General features: G+C 30.9%; 1 protein-coding gene and 1 long non-coding RNA gene across 2 annotated transcripts; one reads left to right on the top strand and one right to left on the bottom strand.

Moving 5' to 3' along the window:
- Positions 1-1,441: 1,441 nt before the first annotated feature.
- On the bottom strand, positions 1,442-3,378 carry LOC125385610. The gene is made up of 2 exons (XR_007225079.1): positions 2,997-3,378; positions 1,442-2,919 (listed from the first exon to the last, which is right to left on the bottom strand). It is a non-coding gene; the product is annotated as an uncharacterized LOC125385610 (long non-coding RNA).
- Positions 3,379-3,382: 4 nt separating this feature from the next.
- On the top strand, positions 3,383-9,217 carry LOC100642288 (innexin inx7). Its single transcript, XM_003397632.4, has 7 exons — positions 3,383-3,737; positions 4,151-4,241; positions 4,911-4,992; positions 5,557-5,734; positions 6,449-6,786; positions 7,482-7,672; positions 8,209-9,217. Exons 1-7 carry the CDS (start codon positions 3,650-3,652, stop codon positions 8,447-8,449), a joined length of 1,209 nt encoding a protein of 402 aa, XP_003397680.1. The 5' UTR covers positions 3,383-3,649; the 3' UTR covers positions 8,450-9,217.
- Positions 9,218-22,799: the final 13,582 nt, after the last annotated feature.

Here is a 22,799-nt window from a genome sequence, read left to right as displayed (position 1 = left end):
CACTGCTTCGGGATTGACGATCGTGGAAACGAACCTCGACGCTCGAGGTCCAACTAATTTCGGTTCCCTCTGTTCGCGTTATTGTATCAGGGGACATGAAGATTATTCTCATTTTGCCAATTAGTAATTTAAATGTCATCCTTAACATAAAATTGAGCCATTATCTTGCGTTCGCAAGTCATCCTAGATTTATCCTCCGGATATTTCCTTAATCACTTTTTACAGCAAATTTTATAAGTAAATTAATTTCGGAGAATTTGATTCAATGTCAAAAAATCAGACATTTCGAAAATATTTTCTAATATGACCTTGTTTCTTAAAATGTCTGTAATATTGAGCAGTACAAAAATGTGTAAAATGGTGGTATTGTATATATTATATGGTCACGTATTCATAATAAATAAGAATGCAGCAAAACGTGAAACAATGTCTTTGTTCAGCTGCCAGAACAAAAACAATATGATCCAAGTATTACGAAAAGATAATTATAAAAAAAAGGAATCCGTGTTCGTTATCTTCAAGTAGGACACACAATTAGTGTGACGATAAACATTCGAAGTGTAATCATTAAATATTCGAAATAAACATAGTGTTAATAACATTGAAAGGAGATACTAAGATAAAGAAAATTATTGTTTATGATGTTACAGAAATAATTAGCGAGAAGCTTTGAGAAACAATTCTTTACTAATTTTCGATCATTATTAAATCACATCTATATTAGGACATAAAGAATTAACCACTGTAAGAATTGTATTTCTTTCTCTATATATTCAACGACTTAAATACATATCTAAAGAAAAAGAGAATTAAAAGGTTACAAAAAGCAAGGCAACATCTATTATCGCTCGTTATGAATCAATCTTTGCATGAAAAAAATGAAACTGAATTATGTAAGCAGTAATTAGAAATTATATTGTAACTGATTTATGGTTTTTGTATGCTACAAATGAACAACCAAGCAGTCAGTAACAAACAGGCCAAGAACGATGGAACTGAATGTATAATGCGTGTAAATAAGTAACATGTACGAATGGAGAAGTCACAGGACAGAATTTTCTTTGGAGGATTCGTTGAGTTTGCTGGCTGGAGGCGACTGCATCAGGGGCAACGGCCGGTCAAAGTCCTACCTTCGACATTCTATCCCTCCCACCTCTTTGTTCGTGTCTTTCTTGTTCACCGTTTCTCTTTCCCCTGCAACTTTACTCTTCTTCTACCTCAAACTTGTTCCCTCTCATCTCCTTATCTTATTTGGTCTTTCCCTTTTTTCCCTTCCCTTCCATTTACCTTTCCTATCTCCTCTGACGTACCTTCCTAATTTTGGACGTTTTTTCATCCGTTCCCCTGTCAGCTTTACACGTTGCATTCGAATTTTTTTCTCTAAATATTGAGTCTTATATCGTTCCTACCTTTTCTCAGATTATGTTCTGAGTTGTTTTAGTGATATTTTTTAGGGTCCTTTGTGGATTTTGGACTTAGAATATTACGAACGAAGTATACTTTGGACTGGATTTTTAACGAAACATAAGATTTCAATTACAATAAAACAACATTTAAAACTCTATTTAAGATTTATTTAACTCTATTTAAATAACAATTATTAAAATTTATCGAAGAATTAACCATTTGCATTCCTCCGAATATAGTGGCATTTCGTGGAAAAGTTTCTCACAAAAGTTGAATTGAAATCACTGAATCGTACCTACGTTAGATTCTCTAGTACGCGATGATAAGCTTTTGTATCTCACGGTCGTGTTTCTGAATAGAGTAAAACTCACGATAAAATACAATTAATCATCACGATTGTATTCGACGCAATTCCAACGTGATTACCGTGAAATCACCGGCTTGATATAGATAAAGGAAGATTTGTTCCGTAATTTTTATCGATAAATAACGCGACAATCATCCAGATCAACGATTATTAAGGGTTCTATACGATCGTACTATCGTATTTGTAGCAACTGTTTAAAAGTTGTGATTACTATCGCGACATTATTCTTACATAAAAGTAAATGTCTCATTAAATAGTGCAAAATGTGTACATTATTTACAATGTCCTAGAGAATATCGTATAATTTTAATCACTTTACATCAACATTTACATTTGTCGAAATAAAGTCTCAATATAAATTTGGTTTTTCTGTCCTATTATAAAAGTAATTTTAAGAGGTAGATTAATTACCAAATTTAAAATATCGATAATTCAAGCGGTTATTCTCTAACGCGATAAAGTTCAATATCATATAATAAATTACACAACAATTTTTTCAAGTGAAGAAACTTATATTTCATATGTAATACGATAAAAAGTTAATAAATAATGTACTAACGATAAAGTACTGTCAGAAGATCAATAAATAGCATCATTTCTTATATTTCAAACTGGAAGACTTCCTAAATAATAAAAGTCTCACATTCTATTCGTTATATCTGTTTAAATAAACCTTAGCAAATGTTCTTGGTTTAGAAACATTTTACCGTTTCATCACTTGTCTTGGCTAGTGCGTCAGATAATCCTACCTAAGTACTGTAACGTGGACTACCACGTTTCCTTCAGTAATTCTATCATAAACTGTTTCTCTTTTCAGACACAATTTTCATTGTAAATTTTGATAAATTTCATAATAATCACGGTGATGTTATCGTTATATAAATCTGGAAAAATCCATCAGGTATTTCACTGTAATAAGGAGACTTACCGAGGATCCGCTAGGATGGTGGACAGAGAAATCTTTGACTACTCTACATTCTTCTCTACATTCTTCACGAAATGCTTCATCATTCGAAACGGCGAAGTAAAGGTCAAAAGGTATATGAAAATTTCCTCGAATCAAAGCCAAAGAAATGACCTACTTTCAATAGTTCCTTAAATGATGCATTGAGAGCAAAAGTCAGCTAACTCCAATACTCAGCAGACTGAAAAATTCGTCATCAGTGATGTTTGATTTAGTTACGTTATCTGGATTTTATTTGGAAATAATGAATTCGCTCACCTTCGTACGATTGATACTGCTTGTTGGAACAGACATTTAGGAAAAATGTGACTTAGTTCATTTCTGCCTTCAATACTTCATGTCAAAAACATGCATCAAGTATTTATCTATTTAAAAGGATCAACCGGGTTGATCGATCGATCAATCAGGGACCATATATATTCTTCATGAAATGATTATGATTGTGCTGCGTTGAATCGCTCATTCCAACTCGATGTTATCTAACCTTATCTAAGCGAACAAGTGGTTCAGCAACAATAATAACTCGCACCTTCTTGAAAGTATGGTTACGAGTTTACAAGTTTCCTGAAACCTTGTCATAATTCCACTGCGCAATCGTAGCTGATAAGAGAAAATAAGATTTACCAGCATTGAAAGTTCAGTCTGAATTCGATCAACATTTCATTGGTATTGTGAAAAGTTTTTTGCACGACCTTAAGTTCTTCTCCCGGTTTTTTCTGTTATTTTTCGTATATTTTTCGTATATCGTACTGTTCTTGATGAACAGAAATTTAAAATTTGAAATAGGAGTAGATGCCTTAAGTCCGGAAGTAGCTAAGGCTACTAAAGGCTGAATAGCCAGTCAACGAAGAATTTTCGGCGGAAACGAATGAAAGATTGCGATTTAAAGTGATTGAGGATTTCCTGTACAGATGGCAACCGTTTTAGCTACGTTTTCAGTCCTCAAGGACCATGTCAAGTTGAAGATTTCACAGGACACAGTGGCCATTGATAACATGGGTAATAAGAATTGTGACACAGAGATATTTCATAGCTTCGCGAAAAGAAAGTTGAAACATATCTGATTTAATATCTGTAATTTTGAATGATTCCTTGACTGATTCCTTCACTGATAGACTAGAGTTATTTATAAAAATTCGTAATTTTATGAATGATACCGAAGAATTCTATCCTGCTCTTACTTTTACTCTATTTTAAATATTTTACATATTTTTACATATTATGTACGCTCTGCGTGTATTCGCTTTATATTCTCCGTAAATGCATAAAAATCTATTCGTTTGTTTTAGTTTATTATTATCGCTCGTCTTCGTCCTTGTCTTATTTAATTTATATAAAGTCGCCTTGAATGTTTTCCTTATTCTTTGTTTCTTCCTTTTTTGATGAAATTATTAATTGTTGAATATGATTAGTTTTCAAGCTACACTACAGAGTCACGTTTTTGATACTCTTGGCTAGTACGTTGATGGTGACAGCTAAACAATTTATCGGAGAACATATCAGGTAATGTTGTAATGTTGTTAATAAAATGTGAAAATATCTTACAGTATTTCAGTATATTTCTAGTTATTGGATTCTCATTCATTCGTCTTCCCTGTTAGTGTTATCAACTAGTACATACTAAAATTGAGATATTAGTTCTGTCCTCCATTTAAGAAGGCCTCGATAATATTCGATTAAATTGCGAAACTAATAAACTGCCTATCTCTATTAGTTACAGACAGAAGCGTTATATATTTGTGTGTAGAATTTTGTTGCCTTTTATATATTTTCGGAAGGACTAAAATAGAAAATATTTATCGAATGAAGACGAATCGATAGCATTGAATCATTCATCGCTCATTGAAAATTGTACGTTTTCCATTTATTGAGGAAAAATTTTTTACATGAGAGAAGATTATTTGAATCAGTGCATTAATATTATTTTTATAGTAAAACATTAGATACCTAAAACTGAACAAATAATTATTTTTCTTGATAAGAAATATATTCTTAATAAAATTTGTTAGATTTGCATTATTTCACACACTTTTGTTTAATTATTCATTGCATAGAACTTTACTCGCAAATTTGAAGTCATAGAATTCCGTGACCCACAGATAAAATATTAAGGCCAATTAGAGATGCTAATGAAATAAATAACCATATTTGACGTTATGTTTTATCGATAAGGTGTATCGGTGGACATGGAATGGGCGATGATGTACTGAAAGTAATCAACACCTACTGCTTTTTTACGTCTACTTACACTGTGGTAAATATTAATACTAATACATTAGATTCTATTTATTCTCTTTTTGTCTTCTTTAAATTATTTTCTTAATACGATCAGATTAGTCCTAATTAATTTCTAATACTTGGATCTTCGTCAAATTTTCGAATTTTGTTTAACATATAATTTGTAACAAGAATATTAAAATATTAAAGTACATTAAAATTTATATTCCCCTGTGATAGTTCATACTATATAAAATATTTATCAGAAAAATGCAAAAATTATTTAAATAATTACTTAAAGTAAAAAATTGTTTAAAGTATTATTACGTAATTAAGCAATGAATGTAATCATTTTCGATAAAACTCTTCCTAATTTTAGTGCATCGTATCATCTTTACAAAAAGCCCAGAAGAGGTGTATTTCTATTATTAATAATTGACGAATAAAAATAATTTTCCGCAGTTCAAGGAACATTCGTTTCTGAAAGAACCAAGTAATATTTCCAAATTTGCATTGTATTGTTATACATGTTCTTCCCTTTTCTTTTTGACTTTGCTAAATTGCAGACCTCATAAATAATACAATAGTACGAATTTTACAGTCGAAACACTTGAATGCAACGCCGGTGTTGTTAGGCGAAATTCCGCATCCTGGCGTGGGCCCAGCGACCAAAGAAGACTCCGTGGTGCACCATGCTTACTACCAGTGGGTGCCCTTCGTTCTGTTTTTTCAGGCGATCTTCTTTTACGCGCCTCACTACCTGTGGCGGAATGTTGAAGGTCAGTCCCGCTATAATATCTACCAACCCATCCTGCATACCTTTGCACGCGTAGTACGTAACCTTCAGTCATCCGACTTTCTCTTATATATATATATATAACTTTTTACAGCAGCCCTTTTAGTTGCAAAGAGCATTTTTCTATAATAGCCCATTTGCTTGCAAAATGCATTTTATTATCATGACGATATCTGCAGTATAGTATAGTATATCATAGCAAAACGTATAGGAAAAGTTTTGTCAGAATTACATATTTGAACGACGGAGATTTTTACTGCAATTATTTTCTAATTTCAATTTATTTTAATAAATGACACGTGTAAATTAGTTTGTTCTATATATTGTATATAATAGAATATAAAAATAGAATACTTCTACAATAATCTTAGGATATAATATACGTATAATATAATATATATAAAAAACAAAATAGGATACCTATATAAATATAAATGTCTCAAATATGTATATAATTACTTTTATCATATACAATACTCTACGGGGTACTCTATGCGCTTTACTTATTAAGGAAAATTAAAATTATGTGCATGCGATGTATACGGTGATTGAATGTGAATATTTAAAAAACATTTATAATAATATGATTATCCTATCTTTTTACGGTAGCTCATTGTTACGGAATTAAACGAATAAAAGAAAGGAATACAAAAAAATGGAAGAGATATTAATTAAACGAATAAATTGATTGGTCCAGGAGGTCGGTTAAAAGTGTTGGTATCTGGGCTACACATGGCGTCGTTGGCTTTGCGTGAGACACCTTTGACAACTGAGAACGGTATAACCGTTCCATCGATACATGACCGTGATGAGAAAATACGTCAAATTCGACATGCTTTTCTGAACCGTATCCATTTGAATCGACCGTGGGCATACTACATGGGCCTCTGCGAGGTTCTCAACTTCATCAATGTCCTCATGCAAATTTATTTAACCGATTGGTTCCTCGGCGGTGCTTTCCTCGGTCTTGGCCAAGCTGTAGCGCGCAGTGGCTTGGATGGGGAAGTCGACGCGCTCGACATCGTCTTTCCTAAAGTATGTTTCCCAGTACAATGCAATATTAAGAACCTTATTCCCATTCTACATTTATGTGAATGGTGACGAAAGTATTTAAACGGCTTAGGTTGGAGAACTTTTACAAATACGTTACATATGTTACACAGTATTTTTTAAAACTTTGTTATTAGGATTGTAATGAGATACAAACGGTGTCTCGTTATGATGCTAATGAAATTTCACATTGTTTTGTATAATACATATAGTACGAGACATTGAGAGTAAAAGTGAGCTAAGTCGCGATAAAAGGAATTCATACGTAACACAATGAAATCAATTGTTGCACCGAATCATCGTGTCTATTTTAGACGGAGAATTACTCAGTTGGTTGAATATTGGCGTTAGTTCACTTAATTAACAACGTTAGTTCAAAATGACTGTAGACGATTCGTTTAGGATTAATGAAAGTTCACTCATATAGTAAATTATCACACATAGCTACTCGTATAGTAAATTATCTAAACAATCGAGAAGACTTTAAATAGTTGGAATTATTACGAAATTTGTATTTATTTCGTAAATATATTATGTATAAAAAGAACAAAGTTTTTTAAAGATCATTACAATGATTAATTCAAACGTAGTTAATATCAAAGAATTAGAACTAAAACTTCGGACATTTTTGAAAATCTGTTGTTGTTTAAATAAAAGTTCCTTCCGAATAAATGTTTCAGGTGACGAAATGTGTTTTCCACAAATTTGGTCCATCGGGTACCATACAAAACCACGATGCGCTATGTGTCATGGCGTTGAACATCGTTAACGAGAAGATCTATATCTTCCTCTGGTATTGGTACATCATTCTGTCGGTGATAACCGGTTTAGGACTGCTTTGGAGGTTACTGACTATGGTCTTGCACGCCAGGTTACTACTATTTATTGCCTATACCTATACCTATTCCTATTCTGCGGTTTATCGACCGTTGCCTTTCTCGGAATCTCGATTCTTCGAACTCGTACCATTGACTCCAGTTCTGTTAAATTGGCAACAATAATGCAATGTGAAAACTTTAGTTAGACTATGATATGCGATCATTATTTTATCTTCTGTAATTGATAATACAATTAGAGTAATGACGCGACTAATTAGAAAATAGACAGCAAGTTTTCGTTGTATCTTTGATTTCGAAGGAAAGAAAGTTATTTATCATTGAATATATACTACATAATTTAAGAAAAATGTGAAATAGTTCAATTTTCTTGGTTTTTCTAAATTTCAGTGTATAACTTTGATATACTTTCGAAAATAGACGATGGAATATTTTCTGTTCCTTTTCTTGTTTTCTTAGAATATTAGAATTATTTCGAATATTATTTATCGCTTTTTAACATTTTTATTATTTTTATTAGCACATGTTTAATTTATTTAATGTTATCTAACAAATTTTCTCATGTGACCAGGAGCGTAACATTCAACAAGTTGGTCTTCTCCATGGCTTGTCCCGGCAGATATAATCCGTGGAACGTGTTAGCAGTTACTAACGAATGCCACTACGGAGACTGGGTGTTTCTTTATTATATAGCGAAGAACCTAGATAACTACGTGTTCAAGGAATTGTTGCAGAAACTTGCCGAGGACCTGCAAGAAAGACATCAGATTCAACCTCATCTCTTTAGCGAAGAGAAACCGTTAACTAGCTGAGTTTCAGTCTTATCTTACTGATATCATGAGTAATTTTATGAGTAATATGATTATTCCAAATAATTCACAAGAAAACTGACTCAGACAAGCTGGAGAAAAATTAAGGAAGACAAATTATCAAAAAAAGCTATTGTTGTATCAATGCAATAGAACTCCCATATTATTTATGGAATGATTTGATTATGTAGAAGTGTAGAGGAGCTTGCATTTTAATGACAGTGTATTGAATATAGGATTAATTTTTAAATTTTCCATGTCTCTAACCTGGTGCCTTATATTATAATATGAAGATATACTTGTATTACGAGTTGATGGTACAAACGTAATACATGCGAATTAGATTTAATGATAGTTATCGTCATACAATATATATCATATTTATATATTTTGTTATGACAAGAAGAAATACTGTTTATTTGTAATATTATTCAATGCAAACTAAGTACAAGAGTATTCGAGTTGCAGATTTAGTAAAAGTAACGTTTTAAATAAATACAAAATTGGTACACGTTAAACGAACGCCGAATAATTTAATTTATTTTAATTTGATGTTAACATGTAAATTTCCATTGTAAATATCATGTATCGTTTCTTGTTACTATGTCACTTTATTTTGAGGGTTACGTCATTGTTTAAACCAACTGCGGTTCTCGAATCAGTTCCTTTCGCTATGTTACATCACTTCAGGGAATGCCAGATTGCGTATATGAAATTCGTTGTTCACCATTGTTCTTTCCGTGCGAATAAAGCTACATTTTCAAGTACAAACACTTATCTTAGAGAAAAGACAATCTACTCACCTTCACACCTGCTTTCTAACCAGTTCCTTTCAGTAGTTAGTAATCTTGTAAATGCAAGTTTTACTTTGTTGCACAAGAATTTAATACTAAACTTGCCAGGTTACCGAATTAAATGACCTAACCTTAATTTAAAATTGTACATTCATCGTTATCTCTTTTTTTTTTTATCATCTAACTTTACGTAAATTCTCATATTACTTGATTAATCAATTTCTCAATTCTTTTTTGCTTCTTTTTTTACTGGGGAAAATTCATCGCCTGGTTCGTTTATCACGATCGACCATTTGTCCAATTGGCAAATTTACATTTTTTTCTAAAGCCTGGGGGACCTTAGCTCTGAACTCAAGTAAGATCTAACCAGTTGCATACATCTGAAAGCGGTATGTGTTTGGCTTCGTCGTAAGCAATTGAACATACTGGCAAAGTCCATTTCAGGTAACGCTTAAACACAACAGAATCTTATCGGGCGCTCTCAAGAAATACTTCTGAAGAATATACTCCCTCCATAATGAGTTCTCTATAGCAGCGGTTTTCAACCTGGGAGGGGTGGACCAGGGAAGGCGCCAAAAGCTTTTAATAAAATATTAATTTTCGTACCATAACATCTACAAACAAATAATTTAATATAAAAATAGATATACATGTACGTATATGTTATGGAAAAATCTTATTATTATTCTGTTAATTGTAGTTTTCAGTTTTTTTTTGTAATAAAGTTCTTATTATTTAAAACGCGTCTACATTATTACATCTATTAAAAAAATAAAAGGTAGGGGGACGCAAAAAAAAATTTTTTTTCGGCGGGGCGTAGTAGCATAATGGTTGAAAACCGCTGCTCGATGCTAAATGAAATCTAAATACGGTATCATTTTGAGAGTTACAAAGTACAAACTAAGCATACGAGAAATGAAATACGACAAGGAGCGAACAGATCTTATAATATTCAGTACATTGGTTTTGTATTTTGTTTTATCTCTGAATATGTCCACAGTTCAATGAGAAAGTTATTGGAAAAACATACAAAATATAAGCGAAGAGCGTTCAGACGGACGAAATTCTCATCAAATGACCGGTTACAGTAAGAATAGTTATATGTGAAGCGCCGATACGTTTAATGTTAATGAATCTACTTTTATTTTATTCGAAACATTGTATGAAATTATCCAATACAGTTCCAACTCTTCATCTCTGTGTTTTGGTTCGATATATGTACTTAATAAACAATCTACGTACTCTAGATCCATCTGAGGTGTACCACGAGTAGGAACTTATACCGCTTTAACCAATTTTATGTCACTTACAGGATGGTTTTGAGAATGGTAAAACTATGGCGTTAACTTTAACGTATCAATCGACGCTCGCGGGACCGGAAACCACGCAAGATTCATATCAACCGTAAGAAATTTTTCTCTTGGGGAACGAGATAAAACACTGGCTCCCCCGAAAGTGGGGACCCCAATATGCATTTGACAATTATAGTTGAATTATTACATTTATCATAATACAATTATAAATAATTGTGTCAGGATGGCAAAAGTTTAGATCACTTAATAACTCACGAGTGTCCTTCAGATAGCTCATACTCATCGTTGTGTCTCAAGAATACTTACATATTTGTATGCACCGATACTTGTATGCAGGTACTCTGACTATATTGATCTGACCCCTTTAACTGGTCGACGACAGTCGAGATTATTAAATTGTAGTTGAAGAGATTTATTGACTTTGTAACACGGTATTCCTGTCGAATCAGAGCATTTACGTTCACATATTTAATAACGTCACCTTCGAGATAGTCCGTACATAGAACGTATCATATATAAATATGTAAATACATTGAACTTTGCAATGAACTTAGAAATAAGTCTTACCTTATCTTCTCTTCTTTTTACATTCTCACCTTATTTATACAATTATTGCAATGTACATAAAATGTTAAAGAAGGAGGATCGATCATAGGCAACAAAGAGAAAAGTTGGCGTGCAAAAATATCGGTTGAAGTATCTTTTTCAAGCTATAAAAAGAGATCGAAATTTGCATTAAAAACGCCTGTATATACAGTGACGAGCAAAAGTGTAAACACGCTTGATTTTATGCTGATTTTATGTAAAAGGCGATACTACGACTAATTTTTCAAGTGATCGGTAAAGATTAGGTAACAGTAACTACAAGCTACGTCTGATTAACGAAATGTAATAGTTCATTTTTATTGACATTAATAATGTACCGATTATTTTATAATAATTATGTTTTGAAACAATGTTTGCAGTTTTGCACGTTTCGTCAGAAACGTTTATGATAACATGTAAATGTCAGGGAAACGAAACTATCAACAAGCACTGATTGTCCACTGTTTCGCAGTCAACTGTTCCACACCATTATTAGATTACTTTTCAGTTTGATATGCTTAATGCAAGATGAAGTCACTTAGTGAAGATAAAAAGAAAAGTATCATTTGTTTGCGTGATAAAGGTTTGTCGTTGCGGCCAAATTGCAGAGAAATGTCATACGATAGTTGCAAGAATAAGAAAAAAGTATGTTAGTGTAGCAATTTCTTCACAAAACGGTAGACCGCGAAGGAAAAAGAAAGTAAACCAACTCTTTCAAACAAAAATATTAAATTATGAAAACAATTCGTTGACACCTACAAAGAATGGACGACCGAAGATTGGGAAAGAGTTATATGGAGTGACGAAACAAAAATTAATAGATTCGAATCCGACGAACGGTCCTGGTATTAGACTTCATCCGAGAATAATGATCAACCAGGTGATATAAAACAAACTATCAAGTTTGGAGGTGGTTCAATTATGTGTTGGGGTTGCTTTACTCACAGAGGTGTTGGTCCCTTAGTTCGAATCGAAGGTATAATGCGAAAAGAGCATTATTTAACCATTCTATAAAGTAATTTACCTTCTGTGGTTAATTCTATTGGATATAATGAACGTGAAGTACTATTTCAACAAGACGAGAATCCTAAGCATACTGCAAAAATAGTTAAAATATGGCTAGAAAATCAAAATTTTTCTGTGATGAAGTAGCCAGCACAAAGTTCGGATATGAATCCGATGGAAAATTTGTGGTCCATTTTGAAAAGAAGGCTGGCAAAATATAATAATCCAGCTCCAGGTGTTCATGAATTATGGGAAAGAACACAACAGGAATGATACAATATTGAACCACGAATAATTAAAAATTTAATTGACAGTATGCCTCGTAGATTAAAAGCATTAAAAAAAAGTAAATGAATGTGGACGAAATACTAATCTTGAAATCTTAATTCGACTAGTATAATTAAAGTGCAAAATTGTAAACATGTTTTGAGATGTCCATTTTTGTAAAATGTTCTGTACATTATTAATGTTAATGAAAACGAACTATTACATTTCGTTAATCAGATGCAGCTTGTAGTTACTGTTACCTAATCTTTACCGATCACTTAAAAAATTAGTCGTATTATCGCCTTTTACATAAAATCAGCGGAGTGTGTTTACACTTTTGCTCGTTACTCGTATAAAGCTGAATCCAAGCAGACATTTGTTTCGCGTAATGTTAAATTGAATAACGAATGCTATACTTTTGCATATTATATATGTTTTTGCATCTTTAAATTTTTCATAAATGCATAAACACCTACGCTTTACTTATTTGTGAGAGTATTTTATTCTGTATCTTCTTTCGTTTAAAATAAATTCATAATACATTTTATTATTGTAATATCATGTATTAGTACTAAATAAATTTGTCTGTTAGAGAGTCAATGTCGATCAGACTTTCACTAGTACCGTGTCATTTGAATTCCTATTCATGTCAAGGTACTAATTTTCTACAATTTTCTATTCATCGATAAAAAGTAGCTTGCAAATTATTATCGTTCTCTTGGTTAACTGGTAACGACTTCGTTCCGATTTGTCTTGGAAATCATAAATCTTGTTTTCTTAGGAACAACCGATGTAGAAGATTAATGAATCATTTCAAAGTAAATACTCGAAATGGAATTTCATGGAAACTGCAAACGCGGTAGATATTGCGTCATTTATTGTACCATTGGTTTTCAATTTTTTATCTACGTTTAAGAGATTGAAATTTAAATATTCTAACAGTAAAGCTAAAAGAAATTATCATACGTCGTAGATATCGATGGATGACTGTATTATCAACATTTTAACTGAAGATACTGTTTACCCGACGACTATTAACTCGTTACCGAGATCCAACGTTTAGAAAATATTTGAACGTTTATCGCCAAGAAATATGGCAATTGAATCAGCTATTAATGAACCATATAAACTAACAATAATATCTCGACATTTTACAGATTGCAGGAAAGAGTAAAATATGACAAAAGTGTAATATTTAATTTGTTACAATCTCTTCATTGTCATATCATTTTGTTATTAAATTAATTAATGAATATTAATGATGACACAACATACCATATAAAATCATTCTGGAACAATTCAAATATTTTAATGTAAAATATATTTAATATCTCTATTTATATATTCAATTAATTGTTTATTTATTTATCTTTTGTTACGAGTAATACTAAGTAAATGTTAAAAAATTATATTATACCTAATAATTAAATAAGAAAGATATACCTATATATAAATAATAATTTTATTTGTTATATAGTGATAGATAAAAAAATCGCAGGTTTTAAGAAAATAAATTCCTATAAATCAACGTAGATACCAATAATCCTTTAAAACAGCCTTAAACATGCAAATAAAATAAAAAGAACGAAACAGTGTCACTCATGGTGTGATCATACATAATAAACATTATGCAAACTAAACATAAAGGAGTTAAATACGATCAAACGATTGTGTGTATTGGATCAAGAGATATAAGCTGGAAAATCAGATTGCGAGATCTTTGTTCGTTCCTTTTGCGTGGGAGGAAGAGTCATCGCGACCGGAACACGGTCCATTATGTTCTCTCTCACAACCAGGAAATGACGACTGCGCACCGTAGAAAAGAGGAGCATACCAGGAAGGTTCTTTGATGATCGTGATACGCGTGCACTTGATGCAATGTATTCTGATAACAGCTTTTACATGTATATTCTCTACTACATGTTCTACGTATTGTAATACTAGACCGCAGATTTGTATGCAAATTCATACTTGCATAGATAAAATTAAAAAAATAGGACCTAGCCAGAAATTTGTTTTATCTATTAGATGTCGCAAAGAGTACTATGATATAAGAGCACTTTAGGTATTTTATACGGTTTTGTACCTTCAACTTTCTCTAAATTCCATAAAAATCCGCAATCTATCAACACGAGTGTCAATAATAAATGATTTCCCTTACTTTACTTACTTCGTGTACGTAGTATTACAACAATAAAAATGTTTGAAATGTTTTACTCTGTACAAACTTTTAAAATCTTTCTATATTTTCTTCCATTTAAACTATTTGTATATTATGTATTATCACGGTGGTATTTGATTATTTCCAAGAACTACAGATACTTTTACATTTAATGTTTTGTTCCTTTACTTCTTCAACGATATCATCTCTCTTAAGGCAATGAAACATGATAATGACAATTTTACAAAATCCTTTTTAAATAATCTATACTTGGTGTAACTGCATGATATGATATTACAATTATTTTTAAATGCTAATCTCTTTCTCTTTTATACAACATTCTGTAGCATGCGTCGATAGCGACGATGACGATAATAAACGCGTCATGAAATGATGAATAAGGAGAAATAAGATTCTGAAGAAAGAATGTATATATCAATTGTCTTGTGCAATATGTCTATAATTCAAGCGCATGTAAATAATTATTAGCGTATATCTATTAATATATTAAATATGGTCTGTAATTTTTCATTTAAAAGTTAAAAATTTTAAGATTTTAAAAATATTTCAAGAAATTGTATAAGGCACACTGAACAGTGAAATAGGAGTAGAAAGTATAAAAACCCCGATATACTGGAATAACGAGTTTATTTGGCATTTTAAGCAACGTTTCTACGAGAATCCTGCATGAGAAGTATAAAATTATTTTAATGTATTATTTTCAAGATAAAATTACGTTCCATAATATATTTGCACTTTTCATATTCTCTCAGTTATCTTTCTTTATCTTTTATTATTGTATTTTTTATTATATTTAGTTAAAAATACACGCATCATGTTCTTCCCATGTTCTTTGATTCTCTGATGAAACCAATAATTTCGAACCATTCTCTACATTACAACTTACCATTGCAACTTTTATATAGATGTGATGAAATACCGCAACAAATGATCTGCCATGAGCTGTAAGATATCTCTGATTCTCTTCTACTACAATGTGGGTGCTGGGTACACGTTCATGGACTTTCAAAACGTGTCAGATACTGACTCACGAGGCGGCAGATTTATTATATACTCATACAAGCTTGTAGGACTTGTCACTATCGTTCGTCAGTTCAAAGGAATTCTTGGCTGTGCGGTAGGAGTTTTATTGTGGAACAAAGGGAAAGGAGTGAGTTCGAATTTTTTGACAGGGAATGGCCACGAAACTCTTTCAAAATGGCCTCTGTTTTATATGTGGCCTACTATTTTCGAAATACATACAATGTTATCTGGTCTCTTGAACTTATTTACACTTTAGAGAATGATTAAGCGCAAGATCTTTCTAACCAAGAAAGAAGTGGAAAAAGTAGATCAACTAGACCCTAAGGGGAAATTTTATGATTCTTCAAATAAATCACTATATATTTAATTTTTCGCAATTTATAAAGATAGGATAGAACGTTACTCTATTTGAAGGAACCTAATTTCTTTTGATCTAATTATGAAATAAAAATCTCGAAAATTTATTTTATGATTTATAATTAAAGAGATATCAAAGGAGATTACAAACATTGTCAATATTTCAAGGTTCTTAACATCATTACGATTTGTCAATAAATATTTACGATATATATCGTCAGTACTTATTGACAAAAATTCATTTATTGAATTCATTTATTTATTGAAAATCCGGTATCGAGATAGTGTTCGTTTAACGATATCGAGTGAGAAAAATCTCCTATACAGTCACTATTTTGGCATTATCAATGAAGAAACCAGGAGAAGAAAAAGTATAGATTAGGCAGTGACTTTTAAGATGAGATATATTTTCATATTTAAATTTTATTTATTAGTACGAGTAGTACGTGTTTCGAAAAACTTGTTGAAATGGTGACAATATTATATTATGTTATATTATGAAATATTAGAAATATATGAAACATTATCAATATTATATTGGCAACATGTATCGATCGTCTGAGGCTCCTTTTATACGTCCAATGATGTTGAGAACCTTGAAATATTAACAATATATATCGAACGTCGAGGGCTCCCTTAATCTAACATGAGAAACAACAGAACTTAAGAAAAGCGCTTTTTCCAGTAAGATTGAAAAATTATCAAATTATCAATATCTATAATAAAATAAAATAATATTCTGTTTGTACAAGGTGGAATAAAACGTTGATGAATTTCAATAAAGTAATAAATCAGCAAAACACGAATTTTAAATAAGATAGCATATGAATGTTATACATACGTATATGGGATACATTAACATATATGTATATGCATATATCAAATTCGAGCTAAATTAATGAACGGAAATATTATAAACTTCCCTCGTTAGCTTAGTTATATACGATCATAGATAAATAATGGGACTGCATTTACATACTTCTGTAGTGGAATTTCTTTCCGTCGAATTTTTTCCTAATTTCTTCCCAACCATAAGATCGGTATCGTGTATTTACTACATTTAAATTATCAATTCCTTAATGCGCAATTATAAAAGTATGCAGAAACGAGATATCTTATGATGTAGTTTTAATGTTCAATTTACTCATTTCGAGATATTTTCCAAGTTATTCATAATGTTTCTAAAGTTATCTTTTTCTTTGTTACACTCTCGATTCCGCATATATAAAACAAGTAAGTGTATTTTAATTTTAATATAATTAATATTATCTTTTTTCTGTTTTCAATCGAAGAAAGTAAATAAAATTCTGAATATAGGCAGCTATACATATTGATACATCACAAGACGTAAGTTAAAACAAAAATAATTGATATTACGATTTTCCATAATGCTCATTATCTGGGAACACAAGTCTTTATTGGTGGCAGCAGGTAAAATATTCTGGAAGCGTCCCAGAGACAAGAGGCAAAAGAGGCAGAAGAAATACGAATGCATTTTGTATTTCGTCCAATACTTACTACTTACATTGTTTCGTTCGTGATGAGACTTTGAATGACCAACTGATATATCTCAGTCAAAAATATACACGTTTTGTACGAAAAAATATCCAGACAACAGGTGATGCCTTGTCTAAGAATATTCGCAGAATTTTAACTTAGAACCTTTGTGGAATTTCTAATTATTCGCATATAAAATTTATATATATAGACTTTACTAAAGTCGCATCATTCTTTAGATAATTATTTGAATTAAATGAGATTTATAGAAAGTACATACTCTGTAATTAGGGTAGCAGAATCAAGAATGAAATGATTTTAATATGAATGCAAAATCGAATCAAAAATGTGAAGTGAAAATTATTAATATGCCTCGAGAGTTACATTTCCAAGAGATTTGTTAATATTTTTCTAGCATTTTTATTCTCTGTTAGATATTGGAATAATCCATGAAACTGTACCTATATTTATCTGTAAAAGTATATTTATTTTGTACTTTATATTTTAATATTTAATTTATATTTAATTTCGTACCATGACAATAAGTTACTTCATTTACACTTACGTCATTTTTAATACTTTTGATGCATCGCGGATGAGATACGTTCCTAACACATAAAAGTACCATTCATTTGTAAACATCAATTCCAGTAAACCTTGGGGACAAACGGTACGTATAACACTATGCTGTACTCGTTCAGTTATTCGAAACGACGTTAAGAGTCATGAATAAACAACGGTGCTGTTGTATCGAGACTTAAACTTTATTCTATGTACGTCTTTCGTATTGGCGTGGTCAGAGAACAAATCATGGAATTCAGAGACCACGTGTGCATGGTTAATGAGGTTAACGTACAGCCATCGAGTAAGGTATTTACACATTGCATTGGCTGGTTGAGACTAACGTGGCCAAGTCTGCCCTTATAAGTCTCAGCCTTTCCTCCTTTCTATCTAGGTAGGTATAGAGATAAGTATCCGCTGTATCCTTGGTTACCGATCATTTTCACTTGCCTTGCGTTATTTAGAACAATTTTCTACGTACGCTTTCCAAAGAATAAAACTATTCTAAATAAACTAGATATTCTAACATTAATTTGTCAAATTAAACGTATGAAATATGAGGAAAGGCGCGAAATGGTATTCTTGTGTTTACGTTGTCTTCGTTTTTCACACGTTAAATTTGACAAATTAAAGTTAAAATACCTGCTAAACTAATAATTTTTCAACATAAATGGGTTAATACCTTTGCATAGAAAACGCCGAGATGGATCGATTAATGTATTAAAAAATATATAGTTCCGTTTAAAAAACTGAAGTTGATCTTAAAATCTTCCCCACTACTCGACCTACGAAAAAATAATCTACACCATATGATGCCTTCCTTCGAATCGAACAATTTTTGTTAAAACATTTTTTTGATAATTTTAATCGCTCGTGAGATATTCTACCGTTTCCAGTTAAATGAAACACCCTATATATTTTGATAAATTAATAACAGTAAAGTTTAACTCAAATAATAGAGAGAACAACACATTAAAATTCTTTTCTTTGCTTTACACTGATGAAATAATATAAGACATGCCGTTCTTGTAAAAAGCTACCATAAAAAGGAGCAATTGACAAAATAAGAAAGCAAAGCTCCTGCGGATATTATAAATTAACATACTGAACATACATATGTATATCTAATCATTACAATGCTTTTGGTCTTAGAAACTAGTAACTATCAATTTTCGTGTCATAAAATAAACAAAAAATGATACCTGTAGGTGCTTATAAAAATTAAAGGTTTAAAATATAGGTTTTTTGAAATCCATTTACCTCTTGTGGTAGTCATAAAAAACAATTTTTATATAACGAATTTTCTATTCGCGAAAGAATAATTTTTTAATAATAACGAATCATCTAACATTAAAAGAATAATTCTCTGACAATTTATAATAATTTTACTAAATATTCAGCTGGACAAATTGTAAAGTACAAATTAAATAATAAAAAGAAAAAAAATGTATAATGATGCTCTGAATGCTAAATTGAACTAAAATGTCGAAATATTCTCTAAGTGTTAGAAGAACGAATAAGTACACAAAACAAAACACTTAATAGGCACAGAATTCTCATTAGTATTTTATCCACGTTGTCGCACATATGTTACGCGTACAATATGGATTATACAGTTTAGGTCTGAGAAATTACAAGGACCAGACGCGAGCAGAGTCGACATACATTCGTCACAATTGACACGATTGACCTACAGCGGTTCTCAACCGGACACTAGACGCGAAAACCGGTTTGACAAGGTTTAAGAGTACAGTTCCTGTGATCGGCCCCTGCTCTTTTCTTCTCGTGAAAGTACTTGCGTATGTAAAGTGTATACTAGAAGACGCTACGAGCTGAGTTTCAAGGATTTTCGTCAGAAAGGTTCAATTTACACTGGTCGTACAAAGAAAATACTCAATGTTCTATTAGAAAAACATAGATCAAACTTAAAGTTTTATTTACTTTCTAGAGTCTAGAATAGACATACAGTTTCCAATAAAAATATTTTGAATTAATATATATACCTATTGTCGATATTGTATAAAATTCATTTTATTCTATTAGGATAATAATATTTAACTTTTGGAAAGTTTTAATAAGAATTTAATAAATTTAGTAAATTCAAAATAGGAATTTAACAATTTCTAACAATATTTTGAATTCATAACTAATATTTTTTGAGTAAGATTTTAAGAAGATTTATTAATATGGTTGCTGTGACTATAGAATACAGAATAATTTAGAGAATGATTATTATACACTGCTCAAAACAATTAGGGGACCGCTGCTATGAATGGTTTTATTGCATCAACCAAGCAAATAGAAATAAAGGAGGGCTATAAACTTGATAAATTGACATGTTATTCATATAATATTGTAATAAAAACTGTGTAAAACTGTGTAATTATAGAAATGAAAGTTAAATGAAAAACGATCCTCTAATTGTTTTAAACAATGTATAAGATTCATAGATCTTTTATTACAAAAATTGAATAAAATTTTTACGTGTGTTCTACAAAATTCAGACAATTTTTCTAGAAAAATTTAAATAATTTGTATCGTAACGAATGATACTGTATATGTAGAAGAATGTAAGCCATTATATATATATATCCATGGATCAAGTAATTAAAATTATGTTTATCATATGAAACAGAGAAAGATATAAAATTAGAATACGTTTATCGCGTAGAGTTTATGGTTTCATGAATATTTGAACTTACTTATCTGAATACACCACGGTCGGTTTGGTCGTACGAATTTACGTAACTTTTTTACAAAAGAACGACAGTGAAAACAACAATAATTTGATTTCTGAAAGATGCTGGAGGTAACGCTGTTTAACAGTGGTAACACATCCTGGTCAGATGATCGTTTACGATCAGAAAGCAATAAAATATTAGGAATTGTGCAACATTGAAAGTTTTACCACTTTAAATAGGCCAGGTATATTACTCAGTATTGCAGAAGATGGATAATATTAAAGACGTATAATTATGTATGGTCTACGATGTTTGATTGGAAAATACTGAAAGGTGTGTTAATACATAGAATTAAAAGGTAAACAACGAATTATTGGACCAGATAATAATTTTCTTAATGATAGATTTCGAAAGTGAAACTTCATTTAACTCTCATTAACGAGTTATTATACTATATTAAAAATAAATGACGAAAAAGTAATAATTCCCCTATCTTTATAATTAGATCTTTCTTTTAAATAAATTTAAACAAATCTAAAAGGAATAAACAATTTAACTAGAACAATAACAAAAAAGAAGTTATATATTGAGTCTTTCTTAAAGAAATAAAAGATAAATCAGGACTTATAATAACCCAAGCTTTATTGATAACATGTAAGAGAATAGGAATTAACTGTCTGAAAATAGAAAGAAAAATATCTTGCAGTTAGACTATGAATTTTAATACAAATTCATATTTTTTTGAATTAATATAAATAAATATATAAATTCTAAATTCTAATTTGTTTCGCGAATTAAATATTATAACAAGTACTTTATTTCGAATATTTCATATATTTTTGTATATTACATACATTTCGTTTTAATTTAATATGAAATCGTTTAAATACAAAATTTGGTTTTAAAGCATCAAGAATTTTTCATCAATCTCTGTATTTTCAGACAATGTTCAAAGAGTAGAGTTCAATTCCTCAAAAAAGTATCAATTTTGTATTGGTGAAAAAATCTTGTTTGCATCAGAAGTTTGTCTCAAAAGATGGAACAAAATGGTTATAAGGTTTAAAAGAGACTAACCTCGCTTTTGTTCAGAAAGATGGCCCTCGTGCAGCGCAGAACGCGATCGAGTTCAAGTGACGGTCACGGTTTGTTAAGCAGGGCACAGGTGACGAGAAGCTCGCCAAGATTTATTATGGACGATGCTCGTAAAGCGGTTCAGTCAGAAAGCAAAGAGGAAAGAGCAATTTTTCACCGACAAAACGAGTGATTGTCGTCGCCCATAAACGAACTCTAATTAAGATAATTGCGACTAAGGACGCGTATAAAACACGCAGTGCGGCGCGGCGGTAGGGAACGAGCACTAAAATCTAACGTATTATATATTTGGATCCTATGAAAATACCATGGAGTTTCGATAACTCTATATATACAACAAAAATGATAAATTTATTTTGTGGCTATTTCTCTAAAAATGAAAATTATTGTATACTATCTATTACAGTTTTCTACATTATTTTTTTAATTTATTCCTCTTTCTTTATTATAATCTTGTACAATCCAATATGTTGCTTCTAATAATTATTTCCCGTATGTACGATATGTACAAGTATTTATTGTTAATTTCATTGTAGTAACCATGTTATACCAATTCAGATGTGGGACGCAAATTAACAATTACGAAACTAACATTTTTAGTAATCTTTTAATTCCATCTTCTTTCTCGATTTTTATCTTGTTTGACTGTATATGTTTCTCTTCTCGAATACTTTCAGTATACATATATCTATTGTTAGTTTAGCTATAGTAAAGATGAGATGTAGAGTGAAAATTAAAAATCACAAAATTTTAGAGATTTCTATCTATAATTCACGAATGAAATACACATGTACAGTTTCATAATCCAAAAACATGTTCTGTACGAAAATTATTTATTTGCAGATTACAAAATAAATAACAAAGATTCAATTAGCAGTGATTGTAAGCTTCAAATGCTACATGGAAAAATATAACATTTACACATTTTTCTCGATCTCAAAATCGTTATAATAAATAAGTGACCATTTCCCTAGAAACGTTGACTATTCGCATTAG

The sequence above is a fragment of the Bombus terrestris genome, chromosome 9 (assembly GCF_910591885.1).
Source record: "Bombus terrestris chromosome 9, iyBomTerr1.2, whole genome shotgun sequence".
Classification (NCBI taxonomy): Eukaryota; Metazoa; Arthropoda; class Insecta; order Hymenoptera; family Apidae; genus Bombus; species Bombus terrestris.
This window is presented reverse-complemented; position numbering and strand designations above follow the sequence as displayed.

Excerpts from the sequence above, each read along its gene's own strand:
- LOC100642288 (XM_003397632.4), top strand. The coding sequence starts at position 3,650 with ATGGCAACCGTTTTAGCTACGTTTTCAGTCCTCAAGGACCATGTCAAG. Across the intron at positions 4,993-5,556 it reads TTACGTCTACTTACACTGTG|TCGAAACACTTGAATGCAAC; the intron begins GTAAATATTAAT and ends CGAATTTTACAG. Across the intron at positions 7,673-8,208 it reads ACTATGGTCTTGCACGCCAG|GAGCGTAACATTCAACAAGT; the intron begins GTTACTACTATT and ends TCATGTGACCAG.